General features: G+C 53.6%; 12 protein-coding genes across 12 annotated transcripts; 5 read left to right on the top strand and 7 right to left on the bottom strand.

Annotated features, from left to right (window-relative positions):
- Positions 1-507: 507 nt before the first annotated feature.
- On the top strand, positions 508-765 carry A1O3_01863 (uncharacterized protein; the record flags this gene model as incomplete). Its single annotated transcript, XM_007732006.1, has 1 exon — positions 508-765. One exon carries the CDS (start codon positions 508-510, stop codon positions 763-765), a length of 258 nt encoding a protein of 85 aa, XP_007730196.1.
- An 865-nt stretch (positions 766-1,630) lies between these two features.
- A1O3_01862 (uncharacterized protein) lies at positions 1,631-2,417 on the bottom strand (the record flags this gene model as incomplete). The annotated part of the gene is made up of 3 exons (XM_007732005.1): positions 1,631-1,914; positions 1,968-2,304; positions 2,361-2,417. 3 exons carry the CDS (start codon positions 2,415-2,417, stop codon positions 1,631-1,633), a joined length of 678 nt encoding a protein of 225 aa, XP_007730195.1.
- Positions 2,418-4,387: 1,970 nt separating this feature from the next.
- Positions 4,388-5,710, top strand: A1O3_01861 (uncharacterized protein; the record flags this gene model as incomplete). The annotated part of the gene is made up of 1 exon (XM_007732004.1): positions 4,388-5,710. The coding sequence occupies one exon, from the start codon at positions 4,388-4,390 to the stop codon at positions 5,708-5,710; it is 1,323 nt and encodes a 440-aa protein (XP_007730194.1).
- A 139-nt stretch (positions 5,711-5,849) lies between these two features.
- A1O3_01860 (uncharacterized protein) lies at positions 5,850-7,086 on the bottom strand (the record flags this gene model as incomplete). Its single annotated transcript, XM_007732003.1, has 2 exons — positions 5,850-6,382; positions 6,444-7,086. 2 exons carry the CDS (start codon positions 7,084-7,086, stop codon positions 5,850-5,852), a joined length of 1,176 nt encoding a protein of 391 aa, XP_007730193.1.
- Positions 7,087-7,362: 276 nt separating this feature from the next.
- On the top strand, positions 7,363-8,143 carry A1O3_01859 (uncharacterized protein; the record flags this gene model as incomplete). Its single annotated transcript, XM_007732002.1, has 3 exons — positions 7,363-7,696; positions 7,755-7,893; positions 8,002-8,143. The coding sequence occupies 3 exons, from the start codon at positions 7,363-7,365 to the stop codon at positions 8,141-8,143; spliced, it is 615 nt and encodes a 204-aa protein (XP_007730192.1).
- Positions 8,144-8,921: 778 nt separating this feature from the next.
- Positions 8,922-9,731, bottom strand: A1O3_01858 (uncharacterized protein; the record flags this gene model as incomplete). The annotated part of the gene is made up of 1 exon (XM_007732001.1): positions 8,922-9,731. One exon carries the CDS (start codon positions 9,729-9,731, stop codon positions 8,922-8,924), a length of 810 nt encoding a protein of 269 aa, XP_007730191.1.
- A 1,127-nt stretch (positions 9,732-10,858) lies between these two features.
- A1O3_01857 (uncharacterized protein) lies at positions 10,859-11,356 on the bottom strand (the record flags this gene model as incomplete). The annotated part of the gene is made up of 1 exon (XM_007732000.1): positions 10,859-11,356. One exon carries the CDS (start codon positions 11,354-11,356, stop codon positions 10,859-10,861), a length of 498 nt encoding a protein of 165 aa, XP_007730190.1.
- A 726-nt stretch (positions 11,357-12,082) lies between these two features.
- On the bottom strand, positions 12,083-12,737 carry A1O3_01856 (uncharacterized protein; the record flags this gene model as incomplete). The annotated part of the gene is made up of 3 exons (XM_007731999.1): positions 12,083-12,435; positions 12,487-12,615; positions 12,671-12,737. 3 exons carry the CDS (start codon positions 12,735-12,737, stop codon positions 12,083-12,085), a joined length of 549 nt encoding a protein of 182 aa, XP_007730189.1.
- A 544-nt stretch (positions 12,738-13,281) lies between these two features.
- A1O3_01855 (actin-like protein) lies at positions 13,282-14,498 on the top strand (the record flags this gene model as incomplete). The annotated part of the gene is made up of 2 exons (XM_007731998.1): positions 13,282-14,367; positions 14,436-14,498. 2 exons carry the CDS (start codon positions 13,282-13,284, stop codon positions 14,496-14,498), a joined length of 1,149 nt encoding a protein of 382 aa, XP_007730188.1.
- Positions 14,499-16,195: 1,697 nt separating this feature from the next.
- A1O3_01854 (uncharacterized protein) lies at positions 16,196-16,735 on the top strand (the record flags this gene model as incomplete). Its single annotated transcript, XM_007731997.1, has 1 exon — positions 16,196-16,735. The coding sequence occupies one exon, from the start codon at positions 16,196-16,198 to the stop codon at positions 16,733-16,735; it is 540 nt and encodes a 179-aa protein (XP_007730187.1).
- A 739-nt stretch (positions 16,736-17,474) lies between these two features.
- Positions 17,475-19,249, bottom strand: A1O3_01853 (uncharacterized protein; the record flags this gene model as incomplete). Its single annotated transcript, XM_007731996.1, has 3 exons — positions 17,475-18,681; positions 18,732-19,151; positions 19,206-19,249. The coding sequence occupies 3 exons, from the start codon at positions 19,247-19,249 to the stop codon at positions 17,475-17,477; spliced, it is 1,671 nt and encodes a 556-aa protein (XP_007730186.1).
- Positions 19,250-19,653: 404 nt separating this feature from the next.
- A1O3_01852 (adenosinetriphosphatase) lies at positions 19,654-23,070 on the bottom strand (the record flags this gene model as incomplete). Its single annotated transcript, XM_007731995.1, has 2 exons — positions 19,654-19,773; positions 19,825-23,070. The coding sequence occupies 2 exons, from the start codon at positions 23,068-23,070 to the stop codon at positions 19,654-19,656; spliced, it is 3,366 nt and encodes a 1,121-aa protein (XP_007730185.1).
- Positions 23,071-23,693: the final 623 nt, after the last annotated feature.

Here is a 23,693-nt window from a genome sequence, read left to right as displayed (position 1 = left end):
GCCCGTTCTGAGGTGGACCGGTTTTCGGGGCTCCGAGGAGAGGAGAACGAAAGCCGAGGATGGGTAGGGAGCAGATAGTGGTGGTAGTAGGTCGAAAGAGTACTAATTAGATGGGCATGGCACCTACATGGTAGGTCCAGGAGGTCCCAGAGTTTGCCGACGTGGGGTGGATTTCCAAGCAAATGTTGCGATCTCGGCAGACTGACAGGGCTCCTCAGGCGCACTGCGGGAGTGATTGGGGGGAACTTGAAGGGGGATGGCCAACGAGGCACCGGAATTTGGCCCTGGAAGTCCGGGAGTAGCGGCCAGCACCGCGGGAACTGGAATCTGGAAGCTGGAAACGGGAAACTCGCAGGGTTTTCCACCACTCTGGAGGCTGTGGCTGGGACCTCAAAGACAATCTAGTTAATTAAGCCTCACTCACATTCCTCCGATTTCCGTCCCTGCACCTTGCACGCTTCACCACCCTCACCATCGACACCCACACCCTCGCCCTAATCCGCCGCCATGGCTGACAAGCTTCGTACCCTCCAACAACTCGAGTCTCTCCAGGCCAAGTACGTTGGCACCGGTCACGCAGACACCACGCCCTACGAATGGAAGAACAACATTGTTCGCGACTCGTACGCATCTTACGTCGGCCATCCTCCTCTGCTGGCTTACATGGCCTTAGGCCTGGGTGAAAACAAGGAGGTTGTCAGAGGCCAGTTGATCGAAAAGATGATAAGAGCCACTGGCCCGCCACCACCAAGAGAAGACGATTGAGCCAGAAGACTCGACTCATTTACTCATTTTTGACCCCCAAAGCCAGTGCATGCAGCATGACGGCCTCCCTTCAATGCACTACTACAGTGCACACTGGACTGGAAAGTTACATTCTTACGCCGGCCAGCTCATCGCTTCGCCTGCCATCCTCCAGTCCAGCCAACGGTGCGGCGACAGTGGGGTGTATCTCGAAGCTCGCGCCTTGTCCGGCATATTCCTGAGCCGGCATCACCTACAGTAAACAGCCAGAACGTCTGGGGAAGACAAAGGAAGATGTGGAGGAGTATGGATGCTGTTAACGACTGGAACAGGCTCAATGGGGAGTGATATGGAAGTGCTATGGAAGCCCACCGATTTGCCATAAATACAATATGTGCAGCAAACATTTCTGGCATATCCATCAACTGTGCCATCAAAGCCTACAGCACGTCTTTTTCCCATCATGGCCTCTCTTTGTAGTCTGCCGAATCGGATCACCCCATCCGTCCCGAGAAAAAAGGGATCGCAAGCTGTCCCAAGAGAAGAGCAAAGGTCATGCTCCGTCTGCCAAAAAGTCTTTTGTTCGTTGTTTAGGGTCCCCCAGAAAAACAAATGAAATATAGGACTGTCGGGATGCTTCACCATCAATTGCTGATGAGGCGGTTTTCCACATCGATGGCAGTCATCCCCCTAAGAAACTCCGCCTGACGCCGGATCCCATGCTCGTCGATTGACTGAGAAACTCCCATTTTCAGTGTGTGCCCATTAAGCATCTTCTTGTGGTGCTTATATTCTCCCTGGTCCGTGTGGTTGAAAACTCTACCCAAATTCATAGTCGTAGCCTCGAGTGGCTGAGGAGTCGAACATTAAGAACACCGATCCGTCATCAAAATATACCATTGACAATGTTGCTGCCAATGGTAGCACCGGCTCCAAAGATGGCAGCATTGCCCATCTTCTTTCCAAACTTTTTGCCCTGCTCCTCGAGTTTGCTGTATTTGCGGGGATCAGAGTTGGTGGTGGAACCTGTTTGACTGACTTGAAGAGGCAAGTTGCCATAGTCGGACGACTGGGGTAGGGCCATCGGCGGCCGTTTCTCGTCGATGACATTGACATAACTTCTAGGGAAAATGCCTTCCATACTCGTTCGTTCATTTCGACCTCGCCACCCTAATGATGCGTTAGTGAAACCGTCAGTGAGGTGAGTCACCAAGTGCACGTACAATCGTTGTTCATGTGCTCTGTGACCTGTATCCGATCCCCTTGTTGCAGTGCCAAGTCTCCGGTGTCTGTGGGCGTGTATGCGTAGAGAGCGGTTGCAATTGACAGTATCTGGGGGGTCTGCACGTATGCTGGAGGAGGAAGAGGGGCAGGTGTTGGAACGGGAGCATAGTGTTCTTTCAGGCTCATGTTTGAAAACTGATCGACGGGGGTGTTTGTCGAGACATTGGTGGGAGCCTGCAAGGGAGCATGCAACGGCGTTTGGGCTGGAAGTTGGGCTAGGATAGAAGAGAGTTGCTCTGGCGAGATGATGGATGTGTCTGCGAGAAATTCGAGTTCCTGTAGATGGTTAACATGAACATCCGGTCTCGTGCTGCAGTGGTGAGGTCACCCACAGTGCGAATGGTACGAAGGGATCGGTTGGTGAGGGCGATGGAGGCCTCGGTGGCCATGATCTCGCGCTGGACAGAAGGTGAAACGCGTATGGGAGGTAAAAAGTAGCGAGATGCGAAATACAAGAGATAGAAAAGAGAGTGATAATCTCAACCTCAGGAGGCGAGGCGGTTGTGATGGTTGAACAGAAGATGGATGGACGTTGGTTTGAGGCGCAGTTTGGAGGTTGTGGCCAGGACGGGAGTAGTAGGACAAGTCAGGGACTGGGTTTAGGCCTAATTACCTACCCTAAGGTCCTACGTACTAGGTAGTAAGAATCGGTAGGTGGTCACATAACCACATCCCATCACGGGCCCTTTAGCTACTTCTTCCGATAGTCCAGGTTTAGCTCCCTAAATGCCATTGTGTGCCAAATCATCGCACTCCCTACTGCATCTACAGTGTCAACTAGGAACCGAAATAATGCAGGGTTCGGGCTGCGGCCGGCGCGGTTGTCACGGGAAGCCTTTGGCGTGCCCAGGCGAAGCAGCTGGGGAGCCCACTCAGGGCGCTGAAACGGGGAAATGTTACGGGTTTGGTACCGATAAGATGGGCGAGAGATGGCGGGTAATACGATATCAGTTGCGTGTTTTACGGCGTATTTACAACTCCGCTGATACCTGCAGTGAGGCGGGATTCGGGCACAAATAATCGCGCTGTGTGCATTATTAAATCCAAGAAGCAGGTAAATGGACATCTTCCTCTGTATCACCCCGATCCCGGGCGCATGTCTCAGATGCCACAGCCACAGCCACAGCGTATTAGATAGGTAGGGATACCTTAGTAGCTGCTCACAGACGTTCAGAGTTGATACGTACGGACTACTACTTGTAGCCATGCTGTGCCTTGCCTGCTTGCACCTCTTTGATGCCTCTCTCTCTCTCTCTCGCTTCGCGTGTCGATCATTGTTTTGACACGCCCGCTCCTTCCGTTCCAGGAGATCGTCCCAGGCCAGTTTAGCGTACGGATAGGACGTATCACGACTAGCTGACTAGCTGACTGGCTGACTGGCTGACTGGCTGACTAACTGACTAGCGCCATATCAAATTGGTGCCTGGCAGGCTGGCACTCTTGTTGACTGCCAAACTGCAAGTGAACTACACACACGCACACACACATCCACACAATTGCTACTGTACTGCCAGTCACTACCATCATCGCCTCAATCACTTCGATCCAGCACAAGAAGAACTCTCCAGTGTCCGTGGTGTCTGGCATACACCGGTCTGCGGTCTGCGGTCGTCGGAATGGCGACATTCATGCATGCAGGATGCCCTGTGGCAGAATCCTCCCCATTGACGTCCAATACCCCCTATACTCACAAAGAAAGCAGTAGTGATGGCTACTGGTTTGGCTTTGGCTTTACTGCAAACATGAATGTTTCCACGGTCTTTGAAATTCACTGCGCTGCACTGCTCGTTGTTTGAGTCTTGCATGTCACGCTGGTTTGTCGTGTCACTCATTGTATGTACTCTCCTTGGATTGTTGATGGCCGTTTGGTCAATCGGAAACGCGAAGAACGCATGATAATATATATCATGAGGTGACCCTGTGAGACCTCTCCATTCACTATTTTGGTATTTACCCCGTCTGTCTGTCTGTCGCATTCGTGGTGATTGAATCGAACCTGTCGACTCAAAATATACATTTCCTGCGAGCTTCAATCACATTCAATCAGAATTCCAGACTTCACTGTCTACCTCGGATCTATTGTTCCTATTGTAAGTGCTGCAGCGTTCAAGATTGAATTGCCATTCCCCAAATCCCTTTCATTACCCTCAGTGTCACTCAGTGAATCATACTGGTCTTGGGTCTCATGTTGCTTCAAATACCCCAGGGATACATTCTCCTCCATCGCGCACTTGCACTGGTACTCATCCTTTATCCCTTCAGAAGCATCGTTGAACGGGTTCTTCTGCGCCTTTATCAAATATAGATATACCCACTGTCCATAGACTCGATACTGATCCATCAAAGCGCAGCCACCACGATGCCGGAACAGCAGACTCTCAAACCACAACTCTTCGTCACTCGCCAAAATGGTGTCATGGTTCCTCTCATTGCGATGGATGAGCTCCCAATCCATGTACAAATCCGCAATGTTCCACGTGTGCTCGATTCATACAACATGGCCGGAATGATGGGTGTGGGCGTGTTCGAAGCTCGGCATCAATACTACGTTGTCGACGCACTCAACAGCACCAAACCATTGTTTATCGACAGCATCCATGCCCCGCCATCGGTTAGAGAACAAGCAGCGTCCCCAAAGACAAACCTTCCGGAGATAGGGAAAGCAGCGTTGGCTGCAAGACCTGTCTTGTCCGCAGCAGCGCTGCCAAAAGCATTCGGTATCGGGGAACAGCCTACAAGTGACGCCGCGAGCAACTCTTGCACATCATCCAATATCCCAGTCCATGGCGAAAGTCAACCTGCCCGAAACATCAACCACCGCAGTGTTTCTCCTGCCAGTGCTGTTGCCATGCCAGCTTCGAAACCCGCGGCAGCTGCCAAAGAACAAGACAACGCCGGCCAGGCCAAAGCACCCGTCGGCTGCAAAGAATACTGTTCTTTCTGGATCCGCCGTGGCGAATGTGACTATGCTCAGCAAGGCTGTGTCTACAAGCATGAGATGCCTCTTGACCTGCCGACCTTGGAACGCATCGGTCACCGCGACATCCCCCGCTGGTACCGCGAAAAGTACGGCCTAGGCAGTCTCCTTGTCGCTGGTGGAAAGAGTGTACCGAGCTACGGTGTTGTTGACGCCTACGCTGCGGAGCGAAAATGGCGCGTCGGCGACGATGCGAAACGCATGATCCGTCACGGGCTTGGGGTTTCCGCCAGCGGTCATGGGACCAGACACCACACCGGAAACAACCACAAGAGCTACAGTTGCGGAAAGGCTCGGCCGTCGGAGGCGGAGAAGGCGAAGGAGGGAAAGGAAAAGGGAAAGGAAAAGGCGAAAGGGCACCAGAGAGAGCTAGTTGCATTGAAGTTGAATGAGGCCGAGGAGAAAGAGCGCAAGGCTCTGGCAGCCAAGTACAAAGTCCTCCGACCGGATCACCGATCCATCTTCGACCACGATCTCGACAGTGACAGTTTCAGCAACGGCCAAGAACCCGACGACTTGATGGCCAAGATCCGAGCCCGAGAGCAGGCGGGATGGGAGAGGGAGAAGGCCGAGGCAGCCTGCATCAATGCGAGCGTCGCAAGTGCCACCGTCGTCAGCATGCAAGCAAATTCGGGCCGGGGCCAGCGAGGTGCTAGACGCCGTGGAGGAGGTCAGCGGAGAAGAACCGAGACACAGGCGCGCTGACTACTAGTACGGAGTACAGTGTTAGCCGCCCAGGTCAAGCCACAAGCCACTCGATGCAAGGATGGAAACAGGTCTCTTGTTCTAGTTGACGAGCTCTAGATGGATTTGGATGGTTGGGATGGTTTGGATTTGGATGGTGTTACAACGTCCTTTGCGGACTAGTACCCCTTCCGCCCAAAGTCTGTACATAGCTGTGTATGGCCTCCTTGCCGTCCAGAGCAGGTGTCTCGCTTGGCCCCAACAATCCTTGATTTTGTCTGGCTTGCAATAACTCCTGGATGCGTCCCGGTTTCAATTTCCACTGCTCTGGGAATGCCACTTGTTTCTTTGATTTGTGATGCCGGAAGTCCAGCGGAATGTCCTCGAATGTGTCGGCGCCGTTCCTCGCCTCGTCCAACAGTTTGTTCACCAAATCACCTAGGTAGCGCTTGTTCTGCGCCGGCGCCTCGAACCTCTCGCACGACATTTTGACGACGTCAGTGTCTGGATTATATCGCACGCCCACCAGCTTGATCAATTTCAGCCGTTGCACTTCGGTCAGATTGGGCAGGTCTTTGGTGCAAAATTGGACAACCACCTTCTTGGCCGCCGGGTGCGCTTCACCCATATATGTTGTGTATCGAAATCGAAGAGGGGTGGCTTCGGTTGGAGGTTGGAATGGTTTTGCATATTCTTAAACATCACCCGTCAGTCCCACAGTGATAAGGTCAAACCAAGCAGACGCGGCACTTACGTTGCAGAAGTGGCATATCCCATGCAATCACTCTGGTGTATTCTCGAACCTCGCGATGGACATCCAGCTCGCTGTGCGCGATCGAGGAGATTGCAGAGTCATCCCACGGCTCATCTCCGTCCTCGACCTGACCAAATTCGTCATCCTCATCCTGGGCCCAATAGCCTGCTTCTCTCCGGTCCAGTGCCACATCTGGAAAGTCCAGGTCCTCGACCTCCTTGTCCACTTGCCTGTCGACATCGTTGACAATTCCATCCAGAGCCGCATCGGCTTGTTCGGATTCAAAGAGTGCCGCGTAGTGGTTCTGCAAGGCCAGGTATTCCTGCTGCTCTTGCTTCGGCAGCAGGTCAAAGTCGGCGCGCTCTTGGGGATCTAGGTCGGCAACGGTGATGAGCGTCCCAGGCGTCAGATATTCCGTGGGGCGATCGAGGCTGTCGTCGTAGTCTTCGCCCTCTTGTGTATCTCGCACCGATCTGGACTTCGACGGCTCGTCGGCCTTCCGCGGAGTGGTGGTCGAGAGCTGTCGAAGAAAGATCGCCTGTCGGGGCCATGCCATGAATTGTGATGGGCATTTCCGCTTCCCAGGGATCCGCCGACTGACTTGAAATAAAGAGCGACAGAGGTGCCGCGCCGGAGTAGCCATGATGGCTCAGTGTAGAATGGCCGTGCGAATGTTCACATTGGAGAGCTTGCACGGGACATGTAATTTTCCCCGAGAGCAAGAAGCATTTGCGTGTCCTGCGAAGTGGTCGGACGTATGTACCACTTGGCATGATCCGCCGTAGCCGTCCGCCCAGGCCTACGAGTACAGAGTATCCGTACACTCCCAGGTTTGGACTATTCAAAATTTCCACTGCCCTCCCTTCGTCCTGTCGAGCTGTAAATGAGTAACTGTGCAAACCGGAATTGACTTTTGGATATGGCCAATCCGGAATTGCCTGCCAAAGCTGCCAAGCGATGCTTTGTGACCATCGGCGCAACAGCGTCTTTCAACGGCCTCCTCAAGGCGGTTCTAGAGCCCGGGTTCATCACCGAGCTCCAACGAGTGGGATATACCGAACTCCGGATCCAATATGGCGATGGTGCAGGAGAAGAAATCTTCGAAACGAGAACGAAAGAGCTGAGGGATGCGCTTGCTAAAGACAACTTTGACATCACTGGGTTCGGATTCAACAAGACTGGCCTCCGCGAGGAGATGACCAGGGTGAAAGGACAGTCGATCGAGACCGAAGGAATGGTCATCAGTCATGCCGGTCAGTTCATTTGGTCGAGTGTCAACGCAGGGATGCATGTCTTGACTGTAGATTGCAGGCTCAGGATCAATCCTTGATGGACTTCGAGGCGGGGTGCCTCTGGTCGTCGTCCCAAACACCGACCTACTCCATAACCATCAGGTCGAGTTGGCGGAGATTCTGGCTGAACAGCAATACGTTGTCTATGGGAAACTCAGGTATAGAACACCAACACCTCTTCTTTCCCAGCTCCACCACTTTCCTTTCCTTGAAACCATGCCATCGTCTACTCCTCATACTGGCAACTAACCTGCCCGATTCCCAAGCCATCTTTCGGCCGCAATCGAAGAGGTCGAGATCCTGCGACGCAACATGAGGGCATGGCCCCCTGTACGATCCGGCGAGGAGAAGTACAAGCATGGCCTTGCCGATGTCATGGCCGAGGAGATGGGCTGGCAGATTGATTGAGCAATGGGTCCGTCACAAAGCACGCCTATCGGCATTTTACCTGCCGCCCATACTGTGCCTGCCTGCAAGGATGCTTGTGGGTTGCCAATAGTCTTTGCACATTGCACATGCCTCACACTGCGGCAATCAACATGACCAAGCGGCCAGACCGGCAGGCCGCACCTAGGGCGCTGAGCGTTGTACCTGGTCCAGCTCAAACGACAGTCAGGCCATGCTATAAGTGCATTGCATACGCGCAACCCATGGGTGTCACCTCCCTTGGGGCCACTCCGCATGGAACGTGAACAGAGAATTTGCAGTGGCATCATTACCAAGAGCAGGGGCCCTGGCCATCAAATATCTCATCTCCGCCTTCTGGGGCTCGGATCTGACTGCAAGCACTGTCCTGGCTTGCGGCTTAGCGACCTCTGCGGACCGCCACCGGGCTTCAAGGTAGGTGAAGTTTGAGTGGCTGGAACAGGACATTGCGCGAGCAGCCCCTTTGCTTCAGCCGGACGATTCTGGTCCCCAGAGAATCTCGGCGTCTGTGCTGGCAAGACAAAGTACGAATTCCTGTGTGGTGTGTACCACTGAAACTTCTTGTTGGGCGAGTTGGTGGCAGAATAGCAAGACTGTGTAATAAACCCCTGTCGGTGGTTGGGCGTGTGTCGTGACACGGTGGAGATATGGACAGAAAGCCACCGGTCGTCAACCGACACTTCAAATGATCCCAGCAAACATGTTGCGACGCCGAGGCCGGAACCGCATATCTATACGGAGTACATCTAGCCGAGATTTGTCACGCGACCAATGTTCTGCGATGGAGCTTCTCGAACCAGCGCCGTTCATGGGATCGTGTGACTCTCAAGAGAGCCGCGGTCATGGCCTGCTCGTCGTCGTCATCGTCATCGGCGTCGACGCCACGGGCATCCGCAAGGGCGGCCTCGACAAAAGCGTCATCCTCGATCAAATCTCTCACGACCAGCTCATGGTCTTCCAGAGAGTCCTGGGTGGTGATCTCGCCGAGAAAGGGGCTGTCGAACATGACTCCATGCCACACGTAGTCGAATTCCATGGTGACTTGGGTGTGCCGTTTGTCGCGCTCCAGGCGCACGATGGCAGCGCCCAGCGGGATGGCGTCGCACAGGTTCTCATAGCTCTCCGGCGGGCGCATGTGGGCGTGGATGGCCAAATGTTGAAGATTGGGGAACTCGAATCCGATGAGTTTCATGATGGTGCCGCTCTCGATGCGGTTGTTGTCGTCGATATGCAGCCACACCGCGACGCGGCGGACTTCGTTGTTGGCCGCGACGCGCGCCGTCGTGAACGCCCCCGTGCCCGTGTAGAAAGTAGACGAGGCCAGCAAGATGTGCCGCGCCTCTCGGAATATCTGCTTGCATGTCAACAGAGGCCGAAACACCTGCTCCCACGCCGGCAGAGCCGCGGATTGGTGGCTGTCGTTCCGGCACGCCTGGCAGTCCGGCTTCTGGAACCCGGCTTCGTCCTTGGTCCGCACCACGTGGTGCTCCGCAAACACGAGCCTCCATATCTGGTGGCGGATTTCGCTGGGTATGTTCAACAGATGCCAGGGCTCAGGAGGGCCTGTCATGGTGAATGGTGGATGGTGGATGGTGGCCGCCCAGGATATGTATGTAAGTGCGTGAGCGAGTGATCTGATCTGATCTTGAGATAACGAGCCTGATCAGGCCCCACCAAATCTATAGACCTCAAGCTATGAGATCCTTTACTCGTAGACGAATTCTGATCCTCTATCAAAGCATGTCCACAGGTCGAGTCCGGGTCCAGGGAGGCACAGATATCAGATATCTGATATCAGATCAGCGAGCATGCGCGGGTTGATAGATAAGGACAGAGCGTGCAGACTGTGGACTATGAGGATGGACGAGATACGATGAAACGGTACGGAGTACGGAGTACCACTCTAGAGTCTGTACAGGTACAGGTACAGTATGGTGGCTGAACAGAGGTAGGCTGAGTGAGTGGGAGTCCGGAACTGGAAAAGTCATCTGTTCCGAAGTGTCGCCTCGCCTCGCCTCGCGTCTTGCCTGCCAGTGCGCCATTATTCCTTCCAGGCACGAGGCACGGACCGCTACAGGAACGAGAACGAACGACACTGCATCGGTGGCATGTCATGCAACGTGTACGTATGTACTATTAGGTACCTGGGATTCTGGTATATGTACCTTGTACCTACCTAGGTAGGTGGTCATAGCATCTAGCATCATCAGTCGAACCCTAATGCTAATTTGTCTATTTACCATGTAAGAGAAGGGCGGGTCAAGCATAGCATAGGTAGAGCCAGAGCCTGCTTTGATCATGCCCACACAAAGACACAGAGACACAGAGCAGCATCACGAACTTGAACTTTCCAACCACAACTAGCACCAGCCTTGTTCCAGGCTGAAGCATGAGTCGCTGGGTGCTTGAGCCCGGCACCATCGACCAACTGTTCAACTCGTAGACACCCTTGGTGCCCTTGGTGAGGCTGCTCCAGGTCAGATTGTGCAAATTTCAGCTGCATCCTAAGACTGCAGCTGGAAGGAGAACGTGCTCTCGAAGGGCCAGCCAGTTGTACAACCTCGAGTCCCTGTGGAAAGCCTGGTCTCCGCTTAGGTTCCGTCACCACCACCGCTGGGAGAAAGTAGCAGTTTGGCTGATACTCCAGACCCTCCAGGACGAAGAGCAGTCCCTAATCACAAGCTCCTCCTGCAGGGGTTAGCCTGCGACATCATCGCTCTGTCTGTGCTTGCTGCTGGTGCCCTGGCTATCCTCATGTCCAAGTCTAACGTGGTTGCTCGGGTTTCCGAACTGAACCCCCCAAGTCTGGCCTCGAACCGGTCTCTGATCTGTCGAATCAGGCGCGCTTTCAACGTTGTTGACTGACATGCGTGTTCCAATAGCAACACTAGGACAGTCCCGGCCAGATCGAACCATGCCAGCATTTGGATCAAAGCCTCGTGCCAAACCTCCGCTGTAATAGTTGAGAGTGCGCTTCTCTTCCGCCTTCCGCGATTTCTTGTCGGTCTTGTACTTCTGTGCTTGCTCCCAACTACTAGTAGCCTTTTCGCTCTCCGCTCGCGCCATCTCCTTGGTATTGCGCTGCGCACCAGAGGTTTCAGACTCGCACTCTTCCCGCTTGTGATTCCTGGGGGCCTGAGAGGTACGATCCACCGGCTCTTTCGGTCTTGCGAAGCAGAGGCAGCTGAAAGCCATGGCCAATCTAGCTTGTGGGTAGTGTGTCACACAAGACTGCTCTCCTCGGTTACTTGTTGAGGTCTGAGAGTTGGCGTTGTAAGAAGGGAATCAAAGGAGAAGGCGCGTCGCTCGCGGATGCGGTGTAATGTGAGGATGCAGTGTATCAGAAGGGCTAACGCCAAGACGATAACAATGGGCGCAAGCAGATATCCAGTCAAGGTGAGTAATAAATCGGCAGCCATTAGGATCAAACCGTCGGTAAGCGAGTGAAGGCGAGATGAGTTAGAAGGAGAAGCAAACCTTCTTGCTATAGTCCAGCACAACGCGCCTTCCAGCTCCATAAGGTATTTTCCCACGCCGAGAATCCCGTCCAGACTCCTGCTACAGATGCTGTTTGCCCACCGCCCAAATTTCCCAAGATTTCACTTCTTTTGAATCTGATCCTGAAACCTTTGGCTACCCAAGTAGCCGCTTTGTCCCCACTGTCAAACGACGGAAACAAGCATTCCAGAGTCCTCTGCTTCATGTGAAGATGCTGTCAGAGTCAACAGACATGGGGCGTTCCTCCAAATGAGGTGGCTTCGGCTTCGTTTGCCTTGCCGCGACCAGTTAATTCCCCCGACCTCGTCAGTCCTGAAACGATTTCTTAACCGAGGACTGAATATCAATTCGGGGAAATGTAGCGATTGCGCCCGTCTTTAATCTCGTCAGGATACGGTAAAAACGAGTCACCAACTTCAAGCGTCAACGTCGGCCTTCATTTGCTCCGGAGGACGCATTCAGATTGTACCCAGGCGGAGGGCCTTGGGCCGGACCTGGGCCGGCACCGGGTATAGGAGAAGGTCCACCAGGTAGGCCTTGTTGATGCTGTTGCCCTGGGGGTGGGAAACCACCGGGAGCGCCTGGAGGAGGAAATTGAAAGTTCGGAGGAAATCCACCAGGCGGAGGAGGGAAAGGTAGGCCATTAGGAAGAGGTAGAGGCGGAGCACCATTGGGTGGAAAGGGTGGGAAGGGCATGCCACGACCACCCGGAGGTGGAATGGCTCCTCCAGCTGGCGGAGCAGCGCCTGGAAGACCAAAGGGAGGGGGCGGCATCCCTAGTGTCCAGTTAGTCTGTTGGCTGGATTCGCGGTAAGGAAGCTTTCTACCTGGAAACCCGGGAGGTGGCGGGGGGAATCCGACAGCACCATGTTGAAACATAGGGTTGGCTTGACCCTCAGCAGCATACGAGGAAGTGATCGAGTCGATGACTGACTGCGCCTTTTCGTGGCCAATTTCTGGACTCTTGTTAGAACCCGTGGACTTCTCTTGCCGGCGCGTTGTCACACATACGCTGATAGTATTCCACCACATTCCTCAAGTGATTTCGGCCAGAATTATGGGCTTTCCGCACCGACATGGAATCGTGGGTGAGGTACACATCGCAGTAGTCGCAGAAGAGTGCTATGATAGTTAGTCCAAGTCCTGGGCGCAGAGTATGGGGCACTTATATTTTGGCATCTTGAAAATGGTACAGAGACGCGTAGACTGACGGCTCACCGGAGACACAAGTGTTGTGGGATAGAGAAGACGGACAGATTCTATCTACTCCAGACTTGATTTTGTTGGAATATGGCAAGCAAAATAGCAGGAGGTGGAGGAAGCAGATGCAGGAGGCGGTGAGAGCTGGCAGAATAATACAGCATTAATCAAGCCAATAATCTCTGGAGAAGGAGAAGTCGGAGTCGGAGTCGGAGTCGCGTCCATACCAACTCAGCGCGGCTGCGTTCCCCCAACTGCTGGAGGTTGTTTGTTCACTTGATCCTTCGACGAAAAGCAATCAACACGTTCAACGTCTGCACAATGTGCTGCCAGAGGGTGTCAAGGTCGTGACTCTCCCGTGTCCATCGGACTTTGACACTTATGTGGCCACGGTCCTTCGACATTCAGAAAAAAGTCTCGCGATGGCCGACGGGGGTAGCCTTCACAATGTTCCTCTAGTACTAGATAACGGGAGTGGTACGATCCGCGCTGGATTCGCTGGGACAGATCTTCCAGCTGCATACTTCCCTTCCTACGTCGGCCGACCGAAACATGTTCGTGCGCTCGCCGGCGCCCTCGAGGGGGATGTTTTTATCGGCCCCAAAGCACAGGAATTACGGGGTCTGCTCAAAATCCGATATCCCCTCGAACACGGGATCGTCACAGATTGGGACGATATGGAACGGATCTGGACATATGTCTATGACCAAGAGCTGAAGACCCTGAGCGAAGAACACCCTGTCCTCCTGACCGAACCTCCCCTCAATCCGAGACAAAATCGAGACACGGCCGCGCAAATCCTGTTTGAGCAATTCAACGTCCCCGCCGTTTACATGTCCATCCAAGCCGTCCTCAGCCTTTATGCCAGTGGTCGGACGACCGGTATCGTGCTGGACAGTGGCGATGGTGTCAGTCATGCGGTGCCCGTCTATGAGGGATTCGCGATCCCAAGCAGCATACGGAGGATCGACGTGGCAGGAAGAGACATCACCGAACACATGCAGCTTTTACTGAGAAAGAACGGACACGTGTTTCATACCAGCGCCGAAAAGGAAATAGTCAGGATAATGAAAGAGAAGACAGCATACGTGGCACTGGATCCGAGGAAAGAGGAGAAAGACTGGTCACAAGGGATATGGAAGAACGAGAAAAGAGACATTGACTATGTGCTGCCCGACGGTCAGAAGATTAAGCTGGGGGCAGAACGATTCCGAGCGCCGGAAATTCTGTTCGAGCCCGAATTGATTGGATTGGAGTACCAGGGCATCCATCAGATGGTGGTTGATGCGATCAACCGGACAGACATGGACCTGCGAAAAAACCTATTTGGCAATGTTGTCCTGAGTGGTGGTACAACACTGTGCAAAGGATTTCCAGACCGACTCCTGTATGAAATGCAGAGATTGGCCGTCAAGGACATGCGCATCAAGATATTCGCGCCCCCTGAGCGCAAATACAGCACCTGGATTGGCGGGAGCATTCTTGCCGGGTTGAGCACATTCCGGAAGGTGAGTTCGCTATGTTGCTGACGGCCGCATCGGCTACCAGAACCTCCAACTGACAAGAGCGGGCGTAGATGTGGGTCAGCATTGACGACTGGCACGAGAACCCAGACATCATCCACACCAAGTTCACTTGAATGCGGAAGTACTCCTACTCCCTAGGCCCGGGCTGCGACTCACATGGCTACGAGCACAGTCCAATGCACGGGATCGAAGCCAGGAGGTGAACCAAGCTGCGGCAATCGAGAGTCTCCAAGGTTCAGCGGTGCAAAAGGCAGCGACCACCTGACAACACCGCAAATCTTGCACATCGGCTAGTGCAGGACGTGCTGATCAACCGACCTAGCAGCATCGAGAGCAGGTACGGAGTACTCATGTGTCAGTGAGTTTTGCGGGGAAGAGGGAAGACTAGGATCTGGGGCAGTATGGATAGTAAGTGACCCGCCGGTGAGTGAGTTGACCACTGGAGCCCATGGGACTGTTGCCGGCACAGCTACCCGGGTCTATGTACGCAAGGGGGAGCGAGCATGGATGGACGATCCTGAAAGATCCCGACTAATTGGTAGTTGAGGAGTTGGGTTGTCCACGGCACCGGCCGACACGTGCAGGATTCCATGGGTGTGTGTATGTACTCCGTATGTGTACGGAGTAGATTTAAGGACAGTTTGGGCAGTACGTATCAGACGGCCACTGGCCGCAAGGAAAGAGAATTTTTTCAGCAGACTCCAGAAGGTGAAGCTGAGACAGCAGGGCAGCCAAGGGGGGGCACCTAGGGGGAATCCACGATGTTGATGTCGTGATGGGTTTCCATTACCCCCAGAAAACCACCGTAGAGCAGAAATGGCCGGCGCAGTGGTGACAGGGAGCGATCGATTACCCCATAGTTTGCTCCGGCGGTCTGAAGTGGCGTGTGCGCGAGGCTCGGCATGACTAACATATTGCAACGGTGGTGAAGCCGCAGCCTACCGCAGCCTGCCGTGCCACCGCGTGACCGCTGGGCACCAATCACGTGCGCCACCACGGACCTCCGCCGTGTTCCTTGCGCCTGTCAGAATGTTGGCCTGGCGGAAGGCCGCGGCCAGCCCTTTCTTTGCCCTTTGTCCTCACTGCTCAGTACCTGGTATGAGACTCGACTGTGGCAGCGTTACGCAAAATCCGGGGCACACGGCGCCATCGCCATCGTCTGTTGCCCCGTCGCTGCCACGGCTGCCGCCTGCTAAAATTAAGATGACGCCAGCTGCTGTCCAAATTCTGAAATTTTCCGCCCCTGCTCCAGCTCCAGCACCGTGACCTGAAAATTTGCATCGACACTTTGCAGTTAACGGCATCGCTCTGGAGAAGATGTTGGATTCCATCGAGTCATCACACCTGCTGGCTTTGCTGGGCCCCTGTGTCTGCTGTCTGGTGTCTTGATTCTTGCATGCCCAGTGTCACATTTCGTAAACAAGCCTGCAAATTTGCATTCCCCATGGCGACACGCTCACGTACCTTGTCCCGTATATAACCACCGTGCCCCTGATTCCCCCCCTGATGGGACCTTTTGATTCTGCCCATCGACTGAACTATAATACCGAAGATCCATCCCCCGGATCTAACCTCTAATACATATCACCACCACTCAAACCATAAGTGACCTTCCATCCACCAAACACCTTCGCCAGCCAAGCCACATCACCTGACCATCTGAACACCTGACTCCCAACCATACCCAATTCGGAGCTCGACCAATCACACTCGCACATCCTGCTGACTACTGTACGGTATACTTGTACCTGCAGTAGTACAGAGTAGTATATCAACAACACCAACTCCAAGTCCAACACCAAGCACAACCATGTCTGTCTCATCCTCATCACGGCGGTACTCGATCGTCGAGCCGCATCCATCCGTGCCTCCCACCCACTACTTCTCTACTGGTCGAGGCGGCGCCGGAAACGTGACCAAGGCACCCTCGTCGGTCACGCAGGGCAACAACGCGAGCGGCCCGGCGTCACGCATCTGGACGGAGGCGCCGCAGACGCAGCGCAAGACGTTCATCGCGGGCCGCGGCGGCGCCGGCAACGTCTACCCGGCCAGTGAGCGCGCCATCTTCAGCTTCGACGAGGAGCTCGAGCGCCAGCTGAGCCAGGAGCGTCACGCCGCCCCCGTCTACCACGTCGGCCGCGGCGGCGCCGGCAACATCAAGGCCAGCGGCACCTCGGCTTCGGCCCACAATGTCCTCCTGAACGGCACGGCCAGCGCCCGGCGCCAGAGTGAGGACAGTTTCGCCTCCTTCTCCTCCCAGTCCAGCGAGAGCGGCGCCGACCAGTTCAACCGGTCCGTCAAGAAGGGCATCAAGAAGATGTTGGGCGTCGGCAACCACATGACCGCCTGAGCTCAGCTGCCTACTACAGTAAGCAGTGGGTTCGCACCATCTACTCTAAACTTTCTCCTGGCTGGGTTATGCACCCCTTTTTTTGTTTTGTTTTATTGGCGAGGCGTTCTGGTTCCGCGGTTTCATCCTAATCTCAGTATTATGGATCGGATCAGACCGGGACAAATGGCATCTAAAACCCATCATTGCATTGGATTTTCGGCGGAGGCGTTCGGCGGCTCCTATTATCAAAAAGTTGAACTGGTCGGATTGATCTCATTTCATTTACCATGACGGCTCCTGGTGCGAACGCAAACGGCACGGAAATCACAGGGCATTGAACATGGAGTTCTGGTTCCGGCCCGACTTTGGACCACAAGCATTAGCAAATGAATGGGAATGGGAACACAGAAAGAAACACAGGAGCAACAATTATGGCACTGCGTGTGCGTGGCGGATCGAGGCATTTGCTGGGCGCCGGGCCAGGCGACCCCCTCTTTCCAGAGGCATTGGCATTGACATTGACGAAACTGACGACTTGAATGAGAGCGGATTTTTTTGGAATTAGCATTAGCATTAGCGGCATCCATCAGTATTAGGATACTAAGGTAGCTAGTGCCTTGTATTGTACTCGGTAATCCATCGGTTCTTCAATGAACAATACAACTCTGTATACGTTATGTTATGTCCTTGGTCTTCGTTATCGTCCCGGTCTCAAGTACGGATACTGTAATTAGGCTCAGGGGCCCATCCCATCCCATCATGAAACTCGTCGTTCAACTCCTTGTCTACTCACTGTGAGATACTTGACGCCCTTGTATGGTCTCACCCCGTCACCCAGCCCCTTGGACTTTTTGACGTCGACTACCAGCCCGTCGACTTTGATGCCACTGGCAAGCCATCCCTTGACATTGAACGACACCGCGATCGACCGAGGCATCAGAGCCCTGTTGGCATGCGCTTTCTTCGTGGCTCCGTTGTTGCCATTAACGGTTGTCTGTTGCTTCTCGCTTCGGTTCGCTACCGTATCGTCTTCGTAATAACCGGCCATTGTGTTCGACTTGCCTACTTCAGCCGCCTCAAATTGGTCGTCCTCGGCATCCGCGCTGGCCAATGGTCCAGCCACGGTGCCGGTCAAGGTGGCCACTCCATTGATAGATGCACCGTCTTTGGTGGGTACTTTCCATTCGATCACCTTGTCAAAGGTGTTGAAGTTGGCTTCGCCCCGAGACGGCTTCAGCTCCGTGACACTTCGAACATCGCCAGGGAATGGAATTGTGACCATGATCGCCTCCAAAGAAGGAGCATGTGAGTGCCCGCTGCTTCCACCGCCAAATGATAGTGAAGATATCGGACCCGAGCCTGACCGGGATGTACTTGATTTTCCCATCGACGAAACGCCCGGGAAGTTGGTGTTTAACGTTAGTCGAGCCTCGAACTCGGTACCCGAAGCCCCTAGTCCCGGTCGCAGGTCCACAGTAGCGGGCAGGAAAAGCTTGTCGCTCTTGCTGGGAGGCTGGTCAGTGTTGAGACTGGAAGGCATTAAGTCCGTCTCATAGCCGGCGAGCATGAAACGGCCATCGGGAGGAACAAAAGACAATTCCCCAGGACTATCTTTCCACCGGGCTAATCGCACACAAGGATGAAAGACAGGTAGCTGAACTGTGCGAAGAATTTCCGAATTTTTGTCGCTGTTGGTACCTCCAGGCGCCGCTAACGTCAATAACAGGTCGGGAACTCCCGAAATCTTAGCGGTAAATGCAATTGAGCCATGAGATCGAGCTGATAGGGGACGCCCAGATGGCGCAAAGACGACCGCTAGACTTTCGACGATATCGACGTAAAGCTCGTTCGACGTATGACGAACATTAGATTTGCGCCATGGGATTGCCGGTCCTGTTGTCGGAGTCACAGTGGGCCGTAGAGTCGAGGAGAAATTGTGCGCTGGACCAAGAGCCGGAGATGATCTGGACCGTCAGTATGGTCGACAATTATCTGGCGAATGGCTCTACTATACCCAGGTAGCCCAACTTGTGTGAACAACTTTCCCAAGACCGACGACACCTCCACCGACTCTCGCAGCGCATTGGGTTCGGTATTGCACACAGTACCCCCGTCACACATTTCGACGAGTAGCTGCGCCACGATCTCATAGTTGTCTTCGATCTTGTTGGCTAGTAGTGGGCAGCCGAGAAAGTCTTCAAACACGTCCACGAGCCGGTAGAGGAAGTCTAGGATCGCAAGAGACTGGGCATCTTTGCTTGAGGTCGCGACCAGAAGCAGCGCCGCGTGAGATATTGAGTAGGCTGTCACAGGCGGCGCGAGGTCCGAGAGTTGCAGGATAGATGGGCGAGGCAGAGGTCGGCTTGTGAAGCTGGATATGAGGGTCTGCGCCGAAGGAGGCCGTCCATTGTAAACGTGCTCGAGCACACAGTTGCTGCAGAGCGGTCAGTACAATGCCATGGGTCGTTATGTGATTCCCTCAGCTTACTGATGATCATCGAAAATATACAGTGCGTCCACTGCGACGCTCATGGTGAGGATGCGCAGTTTACTTTCGACACATGAGACGGCGGCCTCATGGAGTGTCGTCGCACCGGTATCTTATCAGCACGTGCCTAGAGTATCTCTTGCCTCTTTAAAGATCGACCCGTCGTTGGTCAGCCTCGTGGCTCTGTCTATCAACTCCCACGGCAATGCAGTTCAAGCAGTTCGTGGCCCTAATTTACATTCTCTAAGCTCGTGTCCTCTAAACTCGTTTGCTGAAGGCCTGTCCCGACATGATCACACACACAAGTCCCGCATGAAACAGTAGCATAGCCTCCCGTCAGAATCAAGGCCCATGATGAACCCGGCTTTTCATGAACACGTACGACTCTGCGCACACTCAAACCCGCCCGTCATAACCTTCAAGGTTCATTAAACCGCCACGCAACTGCTCATTTCTTTCTTCCCTTGGACCGTGGCGCCGTCGCGGATGAGACACTTTGAGCTCGAGAAGTTGCTGGAGAAGTGGTTTTGCTGCCTCGGCCGGACTTAACAGCCTTCACTTGCTTATTCTAGTCATGCAGTTAAGATCGTGTCACGCTGCGTGAGAAGGACCGACTTACCACAATGCCGTTTTTGGCCTTCTTCTTGGCTGGCGCCGTCTCACTATCATTCTCATCGTCTTCCTCCTCATCTCGATCCCGTCCGCGTCCTTTGCCTGACCCATGACCGTTGGTGAGCTTTTCTTCCGGATCGCCAAACTCTCGCAAGACAGTATTCAGCAAGGTTGTGCATCTTCTTCCAATTTCTACTGGTGTTCTGCTGAGGAAGAACCAGTCGAACCGGAATAGAGGACTCTCTCGTATTTCATCCCGAATTTTTTCATACAAGCCTTCTCCATCCACACCATGCTTGTCCAGCATAACCAGCAGGAAGCGGTCTTCTTCCTCAGTGTATACCTTCTTGTTCGTCGTAGACACAGTGTAGTTGATCTTTAGTTGCTGTAGCGGGACACGGTACGTCTCCATCTTCTTCCGAAGCATCTTTCGTTGCAGGTTGGTCTTGCGAAGCTTCTCTTCACCAGCCTCAATCGTCTTGATGTGCTTGTCATATTCGGCGATCTCGGTGTATCTCTTCCAGAAGACCTTGGCATATTCTTCAATCTCGTGAGGTTCCTTGCTATCCACTTCGGTCGCGATGCCTTCGTAGTTGGTACGTCCAAACTTGGCCGACCCGTTGATGAACTGTTGGAAGTCTCGGCGGTTCCAATTGCCAAATCCATGTTGCTGCATTTCGGCCTTGCGTAGCTTCTCTTCCTCGGTCAGAGGCTCAGCATTGTCGATTTCATCCTGACCCAAGCGTTGATCGGCCTCCCGGTCACTCAAATCTTCTTCAGTGCCTTCCGCCAAAGGGACTTTGTAGCCGATCTCCTTGTGGTAATAGGCTGTCTCCTTCTCCTGCAACTCCTGAAGATCAGGAGGGAAGAACTGCCAATCGTGGATATTGACCTGCTTCGGTGCCCGCGGAATTTTTGGCTTAGTATCCGCTGGTCGTCCTCCCGTGGACAATGCTTGTTTGTAATATTTGTCCATGGAATACGACTGTTCTTTTCGTTCGCGCTTGGATGGGTTGATCCAGCTTAGACCGACGTCCTTCTTGCGCTGGGCGAAATCTTGGCCATTCCACTCATACGCGTTCTCAGACGAAAATTTCTGGAGGTCATCAATGCCCAGTTTTTCGTATTTGGCATTTAGCTCGGCAGTTCGTGCCTCACCGCGTCGCAAAATTGCATCGATGTCGTCCAGATCGCCGACCGTCCCTTTGGTCTCAAAGACCTTCTCGGCGCCGTGTTGGATCATGTTCAACAGCTCGTCTTTCGAAGCTGCTTGCTTCGCTTGTTGCTGGGCTCGGCCTTGTTGGATCACAAGCTGATCCAATCGCAACTTCTGCGCGGCTCTTTCCAGGACCTTTTCCTCGATGGCATTTTCGGTGACGAAACGGAACACCTTGACTTGCTTGGTCTGGCCAATGCGATGTGCTCGATCCATTGCTTGCAGATCCGCTTGTGGATTCCAGTCACTGTCGTAGAGAATGACAATGTTGGCGGAGGTCAAGTTGATGCCCAAGCCTCCCGCACGGGTGGTGAGAAGAAACACAAATTTCTCCGATCCAGGTTTGTTGTAGTCGTCAATGGCAGCAATGCGGTCTTCATGAGCCGTACCGCCATCGATGCGACAGTACTGGTGGCCGCGGAAAACGCAGTAATCTTCCAAAATATCTAGAACTCTGCTCATTTGTGAGAAGATGAGGACACGGCTGCCTTCTTCCTTCATGCGGTTCAGAATCTTGTCAAGGATGATCATCTTCCCGGAATTGTAGATCAAGTGTTCATCAGTGGTGTATGGAGGTCCTGGTTCAGCGCCTTCGAACAGATAGGGGTGATTGCAACACTTGCGAAGCTGCATGACGATGTTGAGTAGTCTCGTTTTGGATTCTCGCTTCCCTCCGGCGCCGTTGACGGCGTCGATGTCTTTTTCCAGGATCTTCCTGTACCAGCGAACTTGCATCTCCGACATACCAACATACAGGTTGAGTTCCTGCTTGGGTAGCAAACTTTTCTCGACATCGCTCTTCACTCTTCGGAGTAAGAAGGGTTGCAGAACGCGATGGAGTTGCTGGACGACCGTGTCTTGATCTTCGCTTTGGCTGGAAAACCAGGAGTCGAATGCTTCCGAGTCTCCGAAGACGTCCGGAAGGAGAAAATTCAGGAGAGCCCACAGTTCGTGCAAATTGTTCTGCAATGGGGTACCGGTAATCAGAAGTCGATTCCGAGAGCTAAACATTCGGATTATTTGAGCGAGCGAGGATTCTTCATTCTTGATGCGATGGGCTTCGTCGATGATGATGTACTCCCAAGCAAATTTCTTCAGGTGGGACTTCTCCCTCAAGATCATCTCGTAGCTTGTGATACAGACGTCAAACTTTTCGTCCACAAGTCGATCGTTGATGAGGGCATGACGATCATCTTTGGCCCCCTGGAGGACAAGAACATCGACGTCCGGGGTCCATTTCTTGAACTCTCTGGCCCAGTTGTCCAGAGTCGATTTAGGGACAGCGACCAGGTGTGGTCCTTTGATATCACAGATGTGTCTGAGATATCCCAAGAAGGAGATGGTCTGGAGGGTCTTGCCGAGACCCATCTCATCTGCGAGAATGCCGGAAATGCCATTCTCGTGTAGCGAGATCAGCCAGTTCAGACCCGCAACTTGATAGTCACGCATTTCACCACCCTTGACGAATGCCGGCGACTCACGGAAAACGGTCTGCGACGCAGTGCCACGCTTCTCGTCCCGTAACAGCTCTGCGTCTTCCTCTTGTTCCGTTTTTCTCTTACCGATCGCGGCCGCCCCTCCCTTCCGGGATACGGCTTTCTTGGCTTTATCTTCCTCCTCAATATTCTGACGATCGATTTCTTCCATGACCTCCCTTATCTTCGGGTTGGGATTGGTCGTGATGAAATGGCGGAACAAGTCCGTCAAACCGAGCAGATACTTGAATCTTCGTATGGTATCGTCTTCTTTAGACTCGTCCAGTTGGCCATGCTTCTTCCCTAGGATGCTCTTCCGCAGCAGCAAAGCCTCTGATCTCTTCTTCCGGCCGTCAGCATACGGGGCGTCTCCGGCCACACTGCTGGCGGTCGTGTTTGGGTTGGTATCGGAATCAGTATAATCGGGGGTGTCGTCGACATAACGGTTGAGGTGACCAAAAGAAGGTCTTCGTGGCTGCACATAGTCATTGCCATCTGTCATAGTGGTGTCGACGATTGAAGATGTTTCGGAGTCGGGTTGTAGTACGTTTGAGGGTGCCATGGTGGGTTGTGTTGGCCTACACGGCCTGGGGGGGAAATAGTTCGCTCAATGCCACAAACGCGACTTTCCTACAATAGTCGACCTGGGAGGAACGATTCTAATTGTAGAAACAAGACAGCGCGATCATTGAGACGCGTGAATAAGAGGGTAAGGTTGAAGTAGGTTCAGAAAAAGAGGGCAATCATGATGGCGAGGTGAAAGACGAACGAGGATAATGCGCGCGCAGGAACGGGCTCCGCCAATGCAAGGAGATGATTGGCTAGACACGGTACGATCGAAGGGAGTGCATCGGCAGACCTTCCCCTTGAAAGTACTAGAATACCAGTGCCAGTGCTTGTAGTGTAGAACCCGTCTTGGCTCTGTCATGTGACCCCATGTGACCTCCGATACCCGGCTGAGTGGAGGCGGTAACTTCGACCCAATCAAAACACAGCCGCCGTCACCTATTTTCATGCTTTGCAAACCTGGGTTTCGAACGACGCTGACGGACGAGCCGATTCACTCTCCCAAGTGCCTTCTGTTACAGTTCCCTTCTTCCAAGTCATAGTAAACGCATTTGAGGTTTTACTAGGTCTACTTCACAGGTCCAGCATCCGTTCTTTCATCCTCTTCCAAAGTCTCTC

Source organism: Capronia epimyces (genome assembly GCF_000585565.1).
Source record: "Capronia epimyces CBS 606.96 chromosome Unknown aczIQ-supercont1.2, whole genome shotgun sequence".
Taxonomy (NCBI): domain Eukaryota; kingdom Fungi; phylum Ascomycota; class Eurotiomycetes; order Chaetothyriales; family Herpotrichiellaceae; genus Capronia; species Capronia epimyces.
The sequence above is the reverse complement of the archived record's forward strand: the minus strand, read 5'-3'. Positions and strand labels throughout refer to the sequence as shown.